Consider the following 13100-nt stretch of genomic DNA (forward strand, 5'->3'; position numbering starts at 1 on the left):
CATGCACCAGAACCAAATTCTTTTTTTTTTTTTTTCCTTTTTGCTGGTACTGGGGGTGGAACCCAGGGGCTTTCTACCTCCAGGCTATACTCCCAGACCTATTTTATATTATTTATTTGGAAACAGGGTCTAAGTTGCTGAGAGCCTCACTCAGTAGCTAAGGCTGGCTTTGAACCTGTGTGATCCTCCCGTCTCGGCCTCCCAAGCACAGGGATTACAAGCATGCGTCACCACGCCCGGCTCAGAACCAAATTAAGAGGGCAACAGAAAATATGTGTATTATTTTTTTTTGGGGGGAGTGATACTGGGAATTGAACTCAGGGGCATTCTACCTCTGAGCTACAATTTCAGTCCCTTTTATTTTGAAACAGCGTCTCACTAGTGCTGAGGGCCTCACCAAGTTGCTGAGGCTGCCTGAAACCTGTGCTCCTCCTGTCTCAGCCTCCCAAATCCTGGGATTACAGCCATGCGCCACACCTTACTTCCTACTTGCTCTTCACTTGTGAAACAAGACACCAGACTCTTACTGCTTCTGAAGTCTGATTTTTAGACTCCAGCATAATATGTTTAAAAGGAAAAGATGTGGGAGAAGAGAGGGTAGAGAGAATATAATCTAGCCAGGCATGGTGGCGCGCGCTTGTAATCCCAGTACTTGGGAGGCTGAGACAGGAGGACCCAAGTTGGTGGCCAGTCTCAGCTACTTAGTGAGGCCCTCTGCAACTCAGTGAGACCCTGTTTCAAAATAAAGAACATAAAATAGGGCTGGGGGTGTAGCTTGGAGATAGAATGCTTCTGGGTTCAATCCCCAATACTGGGGGAAAAAAGTACATACATACATACATACATACATACATATATACACAATACACACACATAATCTTCCTAAGGCTTGTCATGTTACTGTCTCAGCCTCCCCCACCCCTACTACTTTGGGTTTTGTTCTGTCATGATGATATGTATCCTCTTTTTTTTCACCGGAACTGGTGATGGAACCCAGGGGCATTCTACCTCTGAGCTATACCTCCAGCCCTATTTTTTATTCTTTATTTTTTTGGTGGTATTGGAGGTGGAACCCAGGGGCTTTCTATCTCCAGGCTATACTTCCAGACCTATTTTTTTTTTTCTATTTTATTTGGAAACAGGGTCTCACTAAGTTGAGAGTCTCACTAAGTAGCTGAGGCTGGCTTCGAACCTGTGTGATCCTCCTGTCTCTGCCTCCCAAGCACAGGGATTACAAGCGTGCACCACCACGCCCAGCTTTTATTCTTCACTTTGAAACAGGGTCTCACTGAGTTGCAGAGACTCACTAAGTAGCTGAGGCTGTCCACAAACCTGAAATCTTGTCTCAGCCTCCCAAATACTGGGACTAAAAGTGTGCGCTACCACGCCTGGCTTATGATGTATATTCCTGATGGGAAAGATTAAGTTAGAGTAATGGCCAGTGATCTTTGGATGCAAGGCAGAAACACCCTCTCCATCACAGTTAACAATATAGCACAAAGTTAGGACTCTTTATTCACGTAGTCGAGTAAGGCACAACAAAGTGGGAGTGCTGTACGGTTTCCACGGCAACAGGTCTCACAAATGAGGTGTCCACCTGAAGTCCCCTAGCTTCTGTCGGGCACTCTTGGTAGCTCAGGAGACACTTAGCTCAATGAGAAAAAGCAGCAGCCTGGCTGGAGCAGAAGGCGGCTGGGTGAGGTCTCCTCAGTCCTTCTGGAAGTGCCGCGTGAGGGCGTCCAGCAGCTCCTGCTTCTTGAGTCCCGACTTGACCTTATACATTTTGCAGGCCTCCCTCAGGGCGGGCACGGTGAGCTTGCCCAGTGTGCCCTTGGCGACGTGGGCCTTCAGCTCCTCCTCAGATAGCTCCACTTTGGGCCTTTTGCTTCCAGAACCTTCGTTATCTGGAGGAAAAGGTCAGGAAGGAATGAGTAGACATGATCCAGTGGCTCCCAGCTCCAGGGGACACAGTGCCCTAGGATCTGGGCACAGTTAGCCCCTTTCCCATAATGCTGTGACGCCCATCCAGAGCCTGGGGGGAAGGCAGATGTCTTGAGAAGACAGCTGCCTTTAAGTACAAAATGAGAAGTTAAGCGAGGCGCAACACACACGCCTGTTATCCAGTACTTGGGAGGCTGAGGACTGCAGGCGGCTACTGTGTGGAACCTGGGTGAGACCCGTTTCAAAATAAAAACGGGCTGGGCATAGAGCTCCGAGGCAGAATGCCCTTGGGTCCAGTGCCCAGTAGCACCCAGCATCGCAGCTGGGCGAGAGTTGGCAGTGGTATGAATGACATGGTTTACCCAAGAGTCACTCACTGAGCAGACCATTTCCTTTCTTCCTTCTTTCTACTCGCAGGCCTGGGGGACGGGGGACAGCTCAGTGGTAGTGGTAATGCCTGCCTAGCACGCTCAGCATCCTGACTCAGCATCCAAGGAGAAAACGGCATTTGAGTCCCAAGGCCCCAGGAGATAAGGACATGCAGGCCAAGCGGCACAGACATACCACCGAGCCCTGTGCAGTGTGAAGAGCTATTTACCAAGACGCTACAGAAGTAACTTATTTATTTTTTAAGTGGTGCTGGGAATTGAACCTAGGGTCATTCTACCCTTGAGATACACCCTCAGGCCCTATTTTATTTTTTATTTTGAAACAAGGTCTCAGTAAGTTGCTGAGGCTGGTCTTGAACCTGTGATCCTCCTGTCTCAGCCTCCCAAGACCTGGGATTACAGGTGTGTACCACCACACCCAGCATACAGGAGTCACTTTTTTTTTTGGTGGTACACGATGGAACCCAGGGATATTCTCTCTCTGAGCTACACTCCCAGCCCTATTTTGCCGAGACCTACTTCCTCTCGGCATCTGCATGGAGACCACCCACACAGCTAATAGGTGGATTCTCAATGGGAGAAATAAGCCCCGAGAGAGGGTGTGGTCTCTGGCCAAAAGTACTCCCCCCACTTTTAGATATTCTTTCATAACTATTATTCTTTTGGTAATGATTCTTTTAACTCTCCACACGAATTGCTCCGGTGGTGTAAGATCAGGACTGTGAGAGAAACTGAGTCCGTGGAAAATAGTTTCTGGTAATTTGTCTAAGCCTCTAAACGCCCTCGGCTTTGCTCAAATGGTAATAAAATCTAGTCAGAATTCAGATACTGTGGAAGCAGTCCTGCTACCACAATTACAAATGCAGAACTCCTCCCTATCTTTGACCTTTATTCTAACCATTACAATAGAGCCAAGGGCTAGAAGGAATCTTGACCTTTGCACCTAGTGATAGCGCTGCCTGGAGACAGGGCGACACCACCTGGTTAAAATAGCAATGTCAGAACAAAGGACAGATAATAGAGATGTGTAAATGTGAAAGAAAGAAAATATGGTGAGAATAAGAAAGCATTTTTGTATGAAGAGGAGCTTATCCTAAGATTGTCCCAAATGGGAAAGAAAAGAATTAGAAAGATTAAAAGCAGGTTACAGAAGGAGTGTGGTGTGGAAATGGATTCTTAAAAGAGGAATAGGCTTCTAATAAGCCTATCGTTTGAGGAAAAGTGCTCAGCTGCTAGAGAAGTACATCTGATAACTAAATCTAAAAACTTCATGTTATTTCTTGGTGTTTACCTGCTAAACTGTGTTATGAGCTTGCTTAAGCGTTCAGACAGCAGATGGTATTACAGACAGAATCCAGCAGACATTCATCGAAATCCTCTAAATCATCATAAAGGTACACGGATTTCCCTACGCCAACTACACGTATGAAAGCTGGAATCTCGGACTTCGTCCCCCATTCAGCTCAAAGGAGGTTGCTAGATAGAAAAGGAGATTGGACTAAGCCCTAGGAATAAAAGTTCCGAAAGGGTTAAAGAAAACTCTTAAAAACTGGATTCTTCAAGTGATTTTGGGTGTGACTTTTGTTCTTCTGGAACTTGCCCACTAAAAGCCTCTGCAGCTGCAAGGCCAGAGGGGCTGGCTCGGAGCACAAGACCCACCTGGGGTCATGGGACTGATTTCAATCACAAGGACCTGTGATGTCACAGGCCTCACTTTTGTCTTGTTCAGGGTTGGTGATTTGCATGTGTATCTCACTATTGTATTTTGGGTGTTTGCACTTTTCTTCTAGGGAATCACAGGGAAATAGGGAAATATAAAAAATCTTGTGTCTAGAATAAAGTGTTCGATTGCACAAGAAGCATTGATCCATGTCAGATTCTTTCCAGAAGCGCCGTAAATAGGAACTTAAAGAGATTTATTTCCTAGAAGGGAAAGGATTGCTGCAGATAAGCGGCTGCAGTACGGCACCCTATCCACGTCCATCTTTTTCTGAGATTGATTCAGTCGCAAGTGGAATCGCGCCCCATTTGGACTGAGCCAAGTCTGTGGCACTATTTCTTTTTTTTTTTTTTTTCTTCTGGTACTAGGGATGAAACCCAGGGGCATCCTACCTCCAAGCTACCACCCCCGTCCTATTTTTTAGTCTTTTTTATTTTTCAAAACAGGGTCTCACTGAGTTGTGAAGGGCCTCGCTAAGTAGCTTAGGCTGTCCACAAACTGATCCTCTGGTCTCCACCTCCTGAATGATGGGATTACAAGCGTGAGCCACCACACCTGGCTCCCAGCCCTATTTTTTATTCTTTTTTTTTTTTGCAGGTCTGGGGATGGAACCCAGGGGCATTCAACCTCCAAGCTACACCCCCTCCCCTATATTTTTATTCTTTTTTTTTGTGGTACTGGGGGTGGAACCCAGGAGTTTTTCTACCTCCAGGCTATCCTCCCAGACCTATTATACTTTATTTGGAAACAGGGTCTCACTAAGTTGCTGAGAGCCTCACTAAGTAGCTGAGGCTGACTTTGAACCTGTGTAATCCTCCTGTCTCAGCCTCCCAAGCACTGGGATTACAAGCTTGCGCCACAATGCCTGGCTCTCATTATTTTGAAACAGCGTCTCACTAAGATGCAGAGGGCTTCACTAAGTAGCTGAGGCTGTCCGTGAACCGTGATCCTCCTGTCTCAGCCTCCTGAATGCTGGGATTACAAGCATGTGCCACCACACCTGGCTTATTTTTTATTCTTAATTTTGAAACAGTCTCACCAAGTTATGGAGGGCCTCACAAGTTGCTGAGGCTGGCTGAGAACCTGTAAATCTGTCTCAGCCTCCCAAGCGCTAGGATTACAAGCATGCGCCACCATGTTCGGCTTAGAGGAGTCACTTCTGATGAAACACGAAGCAAGCACCAGAGCCGGGGGTGGTGGTGCACATTTGTAACCCCGCACTTGGGAGGCTGAGACAGGAGGACTGCACAAGTTCAAAGCCAGCCTCAGCTACTTAAGGAGCCTCTCAGCAACTTAGTGAAACTGTTTCCAAATAAAATATAAAATAGGTCTGGGAGCATAGCCTGGAAATAAAAAGCCCCTGGGTTCCACCCCAAGTGCCACCAAAGAAAGAAAAAAAAAAAAAAAAAAAAAAAAAAAGAAGTAAGCACCAGGGCCACCCACCTACCCTCTTAAGACTTCTGTTCCCTATGGGTCTGTTAGGTACAAAATCTGGGTTTTCTTAACCAAAGACAGCCAAAAGACTAATGCCTCGACCAGATTACAAAAATGTGACAGTACATAAGGTACTGCCCCACAAACATCTCACTTGTAACAACAATTACAATCAACAAGACAATTAACAAGACAATTACAATCAACAATTACAATTAACAAGAATTACAATCAAAACAGGACATAATTTTCACTATGCCATTTTTTTTTGGGGGGGGGGGGGGGCTGGGGATTGAACACAGGGGCATTCTACCTCCGAATTCCACTCCCAGTCCTACTTTATTCTTTTTTTTTGGTGGTACTGGGGATGGAATCTAGAGGCTTTCTACCTCCAGGCTATACTCCCAGACCTATTTTATACTTTATTTGGAAACAGGGTCTCACTAAGTTGCTGAGAGCCTCACTAAGTAGCTGAGGCTGGCTTCGAACCTGCGCGATCCTCCAGTCTCAGACTCCCAAGTGTGCGCCACCACGCCCGGCTCCCCTATTTTACTCTATATCAGAACAGGATCTCACTATGTTGCTGAGGTGTCCTCAAACCTTTGACCCTCCTGTCTCAGCCTCCCAAGTATTGGGATTGCAGACGTGCATCACATTTGGCTCCCTCTTACCAGTTTTATTTTTTTATTTTTTTAGTGATACTGAGGGTAGAACCCAGGGGCTTTTCTACCTCTAGGCTATACTCCCAAACCTATTTTACACTTTATTTGTAAACAGGGTTTCATTAAGTTGCTGAGGGCCTGGCACTGCTAGACAAGTGCTCTACCACTGAGCCACATTCCCAGGACTTTTTATATTTTTGAGACAGCATCTCAAAAAACTAAAAACTGGCTTTGAATTTAAAATTTTCCTGCCTCAGCCTCCTGAGTAGCTGGAATTACAAGTGTGCACCACTGTGCCTGGCTTGTATAGAAATTTCTTTTTATTTTTTTTAATTTTTTATTTTTTGGTGGTACTAGGGGTAGAACCCAGAGGCTTTCTACCTTTGGGCTATACTCCCAGACCTGTTTTCTATTTTATTTGTAAACAGGGTCTCACTAAGTTGCTGAGAGCCTCACTAAGTAGCTGAGGCTGGCTTCGAACCTGTGCGATCCTCCTGTCTCAACCTCCCAAGCGTGGGGATTACAAGCATGAGCCACCATGCCCGGATGTTTTTATTTTTTTAAACATTTACTAAAATTTTGATTTTAAGCAAAAACTCCCACCACAGTAGCATCAGTTAAAGGGGTAGGTAGGTGTGCTAGACACCGCATCTGGCCAGCAGGACAAACCCTGAGTAACTCCAAACATGAACTCATGGGGCAGGCACTCCACATCCAGGAACGGGGGCACCACTCCACCTGCCACACCCAACTTCTTCCTCACACACGCAGGTTCCCGCTAGATTTCGGTCAGCCTTCTTACTGACATCAGGAATGCTAAGGCACAGGCGGCAGGGCCCCCAGAGAGCAGAGTGATCCAGGCCCCTTGCCCACTTGCGTCTGACCAGAGATCCCTGGTATGAGCTGGCGACGGCGGCTGCTCATTGGGGTGCCCCATGGCCCCGGCGACAGCGGCTGCTCACTGGGGTGCCCCATGGCCCCGGCGACGGCGGCTGCTCACTGGGGTGCCCCATGGCCCGGCGACAGCGGCTGCTCACTGGGGTGCCCCATGGCCCCGGCGACAGCGGCTGCTCACTGGGGTGCCCCATGGCCCAGCACTCTGGACCCTCAGTCAGGAAGAGACTCAGCTCAAGCTCCCCACTCTGACTCTAAGAGGCACCAGTACACCCTGCTGGCGCCACATGTCCAAACACAGGCAGCCACCTGCTGAAGCCCTTGCACACAAGCTTCTGAAGGACATTATCTTCCTTCCGTGGAAAGACCACTGACAGGCAACTTACTAAAAGCGCTCAGGAGTATCCACAGCCAGCCCCTTACCTTGTTTGCGCTTGTGAAGTCTTCCCTCAGGGTTATAACCTGGTGGGTAGACAAGCTCCTTAAACTCGTCCACCAGGGAGCCCAGTCTTTGATTCATTGCGTCGACCTTAGGCACTAGAAGGCAGAACAGAAGAGCGGCAGGTGAGTCACGCCCAGAGTCCTGCCCAGTCCCAGCTCTGAGAAGCAGAGGAGAGTGCGCCCAACTGCTGGGTGAGTGGGTCTGGGGAAAGGCCTTCCAAGAGGCAGCCCTGGTATAAAAACATTCAGTAAAGTCCCTCCAGCATTTCTGAAGTATACCTGTCCCTTGGGATCCACAGGGTATTGGTTCCAGGATCTCTGGATACCAAAATCCTTAGATGCTCCAGTCCCTACTGCATAGGGGACTCCACACATCCTCTCAGGTACTTTTTTATGTGTGTGTGTGTGGTACTGAGGATGGAACCTAGGGGCATTCTACTTTTGAGCTATGCCCCCAGTCCTATTTTTTATTCTTTATTAATTTGAAATAGGGACTAAGTTGCAGAAGGCCTCACTAAGTAGCTGAGGCTGTTCTCGAACCTTGATCCTCCTGACTCAGCCTCCCAAATGCTGGGATTACAAGTGTGCGCCACCACACCCGGCTCATCTCAGGTACTTAAGTCAGCTCTAGATTACTCCTAACAATTGGTAGAATGGAAATGATATGTAAATATGTTGTGAGGTACTGTTTAAGAAGAATGACATACTGCAGGGCCTGGTGGTGCACGCTTGTAATCTATACTGCATGTGCACAGTATAGATGTAATTTTTTAAAAAATATTTTCTACCTGCAGTAGGTTGAATCCATGAGTGAGGAATCTAAAAATGTGAAAAGCCTACTGTATTTCCTACTATGCTAAAGGCCTTAAAGAAGAAAGAGGAAAGGCTGCTTGATTTAAGGGCTTCTCCTCTGCCAGGCCTAGCCACCACAATAACACATCTGCTTTTTTTTTTGATACTAGAGTGAACCGCAGGGCATTCTAAACTCTGAGCTAAACCTCCAGCCCTTTTATTTTTTATTTTGGTTGGGCTTGAACCACCAGTATTATGGTTAATAGTCTAATGCACTAACCAACTGCAGAAAGACATTATTTTTTATTATGAAACAAAATTTCTCTAAGTTGCTGAAGGCCTTGCTAAGTTGCTGAGGTTGGCTTCACACCTGTGATCCTCAAAAACTGCCTCCCAAAATACTGGGATTACAAGTGTACCCGCCACACTCAGCGGTACTTTCTCTGCCTCCCGAATGCTGAGGTCACAAGCACCACCTCACCCAGCTCAGCTACAGTCGGCTTTGTCTAGTGTAGTGAAGACCATGAATAACTTGGGGCTCAGCAAGCCAAACAAATTGTTTTCTTTTTTTTTTTTTTTTTTTGTACTCAGACTGAACTCAGGGGCACTCTACCTCCAAGACACACCCCCAGCCCTAATTTTGATTCTTTAGTTTTGAAACAGGGTCTCACTTGTTGCAGAGGGCCTCACTAAGTACCTGAGGCTGGCTGGGAACCACGATCCTCCTATGCAGCTTCCCAAATACTGGGATTAAAAGCGTACTACCACACCCGGCTTGTTCTGAACCTTTTAACTTTTATAAGAATCTTCATTAAATCCAATCTGATTCCAAATGGGTATTTATTTCTGTCACTAAACTTCCTATGTACTCTTTTTTTTTTTTGGTGGTGTTGGGGTTCCTGGAAGCCCTTCTACCTCTGGGCTACACTCCCAGACCTATTTTTACATTTTTTTTTTAAATTTGGAAACAGAGTCTCTTAAGCCAGCGTGCGGCTGGCTTCGAACCTGCGTGATCCTCCTGTCGCCACCTCCCAAGCACGGGGATTACAAGCGTGCCCACCATACCCGGCTCCTATGTCCTCTTATGAATTTGTTAAAGAATCACAATCCACAAAAGGACTAGCAGACAGTCAGAGCCCCAGGATGGAGGCTAAGGCAAAGCTCTCTGATGCTGGGGAATGAGGTGGCTTTCCAGCCAGCTGTGGTGGTGCACACCTATAATTCCAGTACTTGGGATGCTAACACAGAGGATCGCAGATTTGAGGCCAGCCTTAGCAACTTAGCAAGAAGCTCAGTACTACGACACTCAGCTAAAAAGCCTCCTCCTGGCTCAGGGCAGCTCCTTACTTGTCAGATCCACCGCTGGCTCAGGCTCCAACAGGTCCAGAGCTAAGGCTTCCAGGTTCCTGAAGTGCTGCTGCAGCACCGGGTTCTCAAAGCTGTCACTTCTGTTAAAACAAGAAAATGGCCATGAATTAAGATATACAAATTAAAATATTAAAAAATTAGCCAGGCCAGGTGTGGTGGCGCACGCTTGTAATCCCAGCATTCGGGACGCTTAGACCGGAGGATCATGGTTCCCGGACGGCCTCAGCTACTTAGCGAGGCCCTTCGCAACTCAGTGAGACCCTGTTTCAGAAATAAAGACTAAGGCCAGGCGTGGTGGCGCACGCTTGTAATCCCCGCACTTGGGAGGCGGAGACAGGAGGATCGCGCAGGTTCAAAGCCAGCCACCCTGGTGTAAAAGACCCTGTTTCAAAAATATAAAATAGGTCCGGGAGTGTAGCCCGGAGGTAGAAGGGCTTCCAGGAACCCCAGTACCACCAAAAAAAAAATAAATAAATAAAATAAAATAAAATAAAATAATAATAATAATAAATAAATAAAGACTAAGCTGGGCGTGGTGGCGTACACTTATAATCCCAGCATTTGGGAGGCTGAGACAGTAAGATAACGGTTTACGGCCAGCCTCAGCTACATAGTAAGGGCCTTTGCAACTCAGCAAGACCCTGTTTCAAAAGAAAGAAAAAGAAACAGATTAAGCTTTCTACACCTGTGAGACCACAACTCTATTATTTTGTATGACAGAAAAATATGAGCTCCATTTACCTAAACACTGCAGAGATTTTTTTTTTCCTTTAGGGGGACTAGGTGTAGCTCAGAGGTAGAATGCCCCAGGGTTCCATCTCCAGTACCCCCCAAAAAATAAAATAAAAAACACCCCATGCCCTATTTTTTATTCTTTATTTTGAGACAGGGTCTCACTAAGTTGCAGAGGACCTCAATAAGTAGCTGAGGCTGTCTGCGAACCACAATCCTCCAGTCTCAGCCTCCTGAATGCTGGGATTACGAGTGTGCACCACCACCTCTGGCTAATTTTCAATTTATTACCTGGTACTAGACAAACTTTTTTTCTTTCTTCAGTACTTGGGATTGAACCCAGGGGAATTTTACCTCTGAGCTACACTCCAGTCCTATTTTATTTTTTATTTTGAAACAGGGTGTCTCATTCAGTTGCAGAGGGCCTCCCTAAGTTACTGAGGCTGAACACAAACCTGTGATCCTCCAGCCTCAGCCTCCCAAGTGATGGAACTATAGTTATTCTCCACCATGCCCAGCCGAAGCCTCTGTTCCTTCATCTGTAGAATGGTCACAAAATGAGTCTGTCCTTGAACCTGTGATCTTCCTGCCTCAGCCTCCCAAGTATGCAATTACAAGCCATGTGCCACCACACCTGGCCTATTCTGACTTTCTAAGTCTACGTGCATAGTCCCAGAGTCTTTAGTATGGTAAGTGTCCATTTTCTATGGAGTTTTTTTGTATTTTGTTTTTGCGGTACTGAGGATGGAACTCAGGGGCATTTGACCTCCAAGCTACACCCCAGCCCTAATTTTTTATTCTTTATTTTGAAACAGGGTCTCACTGAGTTGCAGAGGACCTCACTAAGTAGTAGCTGAGGTTGTCTGTGAACCACGATCCTTCTGTCTCAGCCTCCCAAGTGTGTGCCACCATGCCCGGCTCTCTATGGAGCTTTTTCTTTTTTGTGGGTCTGAGGATGGAACCCAGGGGTATTTGACCTCTAAGCTATATCCCCTGCACCCCCTTTTTTATTCTTTATTTTGAAACAGGGTCTCACTGAGTTGCGGAGGGCCTCACTTAGTAGCTGAGGCGATCTGTGAAATGTGATTATCCAGTCTCAGCCTCCCAAATGCTGGGATTATAAGCATGTGCCACCACGCCCAGCATCTATGGAGTTTTTTTTTTTTTTTTTACGGGTCTGAGAATGGAACTCAGAGGCATTCGACCTCCAAGCTACATCCCCTGCCTTATTTTTTATTCTTTTATTTTGAAACCAGGTCTCACAAAGTTGCAGAGGGCCTCACTAAATAGCTGAGGCTGTCTGTGAACCGCGATCCTCCAGTCTCAGCCTCCCGATTGCTGGGAATACAGGCCTGCGCCACCATGCCTGGCTTCAATGGAGCTTTTTTTTTTTAATTTTTAAATTTTTTTGGTGGTACTGGGGGTGGAACCTAGAGGCTTTTTACCTCCGGGTTATACTCCCAGACCTATTTTATATTTTATTTGGAAACAGAGTCTCACTAAGTTGCTGAGAGCCTCACTAAGTAGCTGAGGCTGGCTTCGAACCTGTGCGATCCTCCTGTCTCAGCCTCCCAAGTGCAGGGATTACAAGCATGAGAGCTTTTTAAAAGCTCTCAATAACAAGTAATTTATCACCTAAATAAAAAGAATAAAATCATATCCTCTTGGTCTACATCTAACTGAATTTTTTTGGGGGGTTGGCGGGAAATTAAACCCAGGGCCTTGCACACGCTAAGTGCTCTACCACTGAGCTAGATTCCCAGCTACGAGAGGTCCCACTAAGCTGCCCAGGCCGGCCTCAAACTTGCCATCCTCTTGCCTCATCCTCCTCGGTAGCTGGGACTGCAGAGGTGCACCACCATGCCAGGCTAACTTGAATTATGAATAAGATCCAACTCATGAGGAGCTCGAGAAGAAAGCCAGGACTGGCCCGCTGCTCACCTGTATTTGAAGCGCAGCTTCTGAACAATAGCTTTCATCTTGTCTACCTGCTCTTGGTTGGCCACGATTTTTTCAATGGCGGGAACTTTCCGTTTATCATCAGCATAGGGAAGGAAGACGAGCTGGAAGCCTGAGGGGTGAGGACAGGACAGGCTCTCTGAGACTCGCCTTAAAGTGCTGCAGTCGTTTCTCTCTCAGCTCCACCCCTCTATGTCCTGTGATGTTGTGGCTAGCACCCTGCGGCCCCTTTCTCCTTTACCAGTTGATACCTGCTAGCACTGGCCCAATGGACTCCAGAAAAAGATTAGAAGACAGAGCCTACTCCTTCCTGAATACTTAGAGTTCCTGCCCATATTGTCCCAGCAAGGCGCCCTTCTCTGTCAGGAGCAGCTGGTTCCAGTCTCCAGTTTTTGGTTTTTTTTTTTTGGGGGGGGGGGTGCAGGGGATTGAATCCAGGGCCTCATGCATAACAAGTACGGATACACACTACCCAGCCCCTCCACAGCTTTTCTGATACATCCAGAGCCAGCTAAAGAGAGCCCCCCACCCTCTGGGGACTAACTTCTAACTCCTCCAGATTCTCTACCCTCCAGCATGTGCTCAAAGTGTTAAAGGTCATTAGGCTAATCTTGGCATAATTACTGGCTGGTTCTAGAAGGACTGAGAAGTCCAGACATCAACCCACTGCTGCTGCTGGTGAAGAAGCGTTGCAGGGCCTGCTAAGAGCACTGAGCAAGCAGGAAGGTGCCCCCGCAGCCTCCTCTGCCCCCCAGCCTCCTTAGGGCC

The 13100-nt window shown here is 47.1% G+C and overlaps 1 protein-coding gene across 1 annotated transcript in view; it reads right to left on the minus strand.

Moving 5' to 3' along the window:
* Window positions 1-1707: 1707 nt before the first annotated feature.
* The window catches only part of XRCC6 (X-ray repair cross complementing 6), a gene marked incomplete at both ends in the record, with an annotated part of 31058 nt that continues 19665 nt past the window's right edge, over window positions 1708-13100 (minus strand). Inside the window, 4 exons of the mRNA XM_080706648.1 lie at window positions 1708-1904; window positions 7464-7577; window positions 9621-9721; window positions 12315-12444. Of these exons, the coding sequence (XP_080562774.1) occupies window positions 1708-1904; window positions 7464-7577; window positions 9621-9721; window positions 12315-12444 (542 nt within the window). The remainder of the gene's footprint in view (window positions 1905-7463; window positions 7578-9620; window positions 9722-12314; window positions 12445-13100) is intronic.

Source organism: Muscardinus avellanarius (genome assembly GCF_963383645.1).
Source record: "Muscardinus avellanarius genome assembly, chromosome: 11".
Classification (NCBI taxonomy): Eukaryota; Metazoa; Chordata; class Mammalia; order Rodentia; family Gliridae; genus Muscardinus; species Muscardinus avellanarius.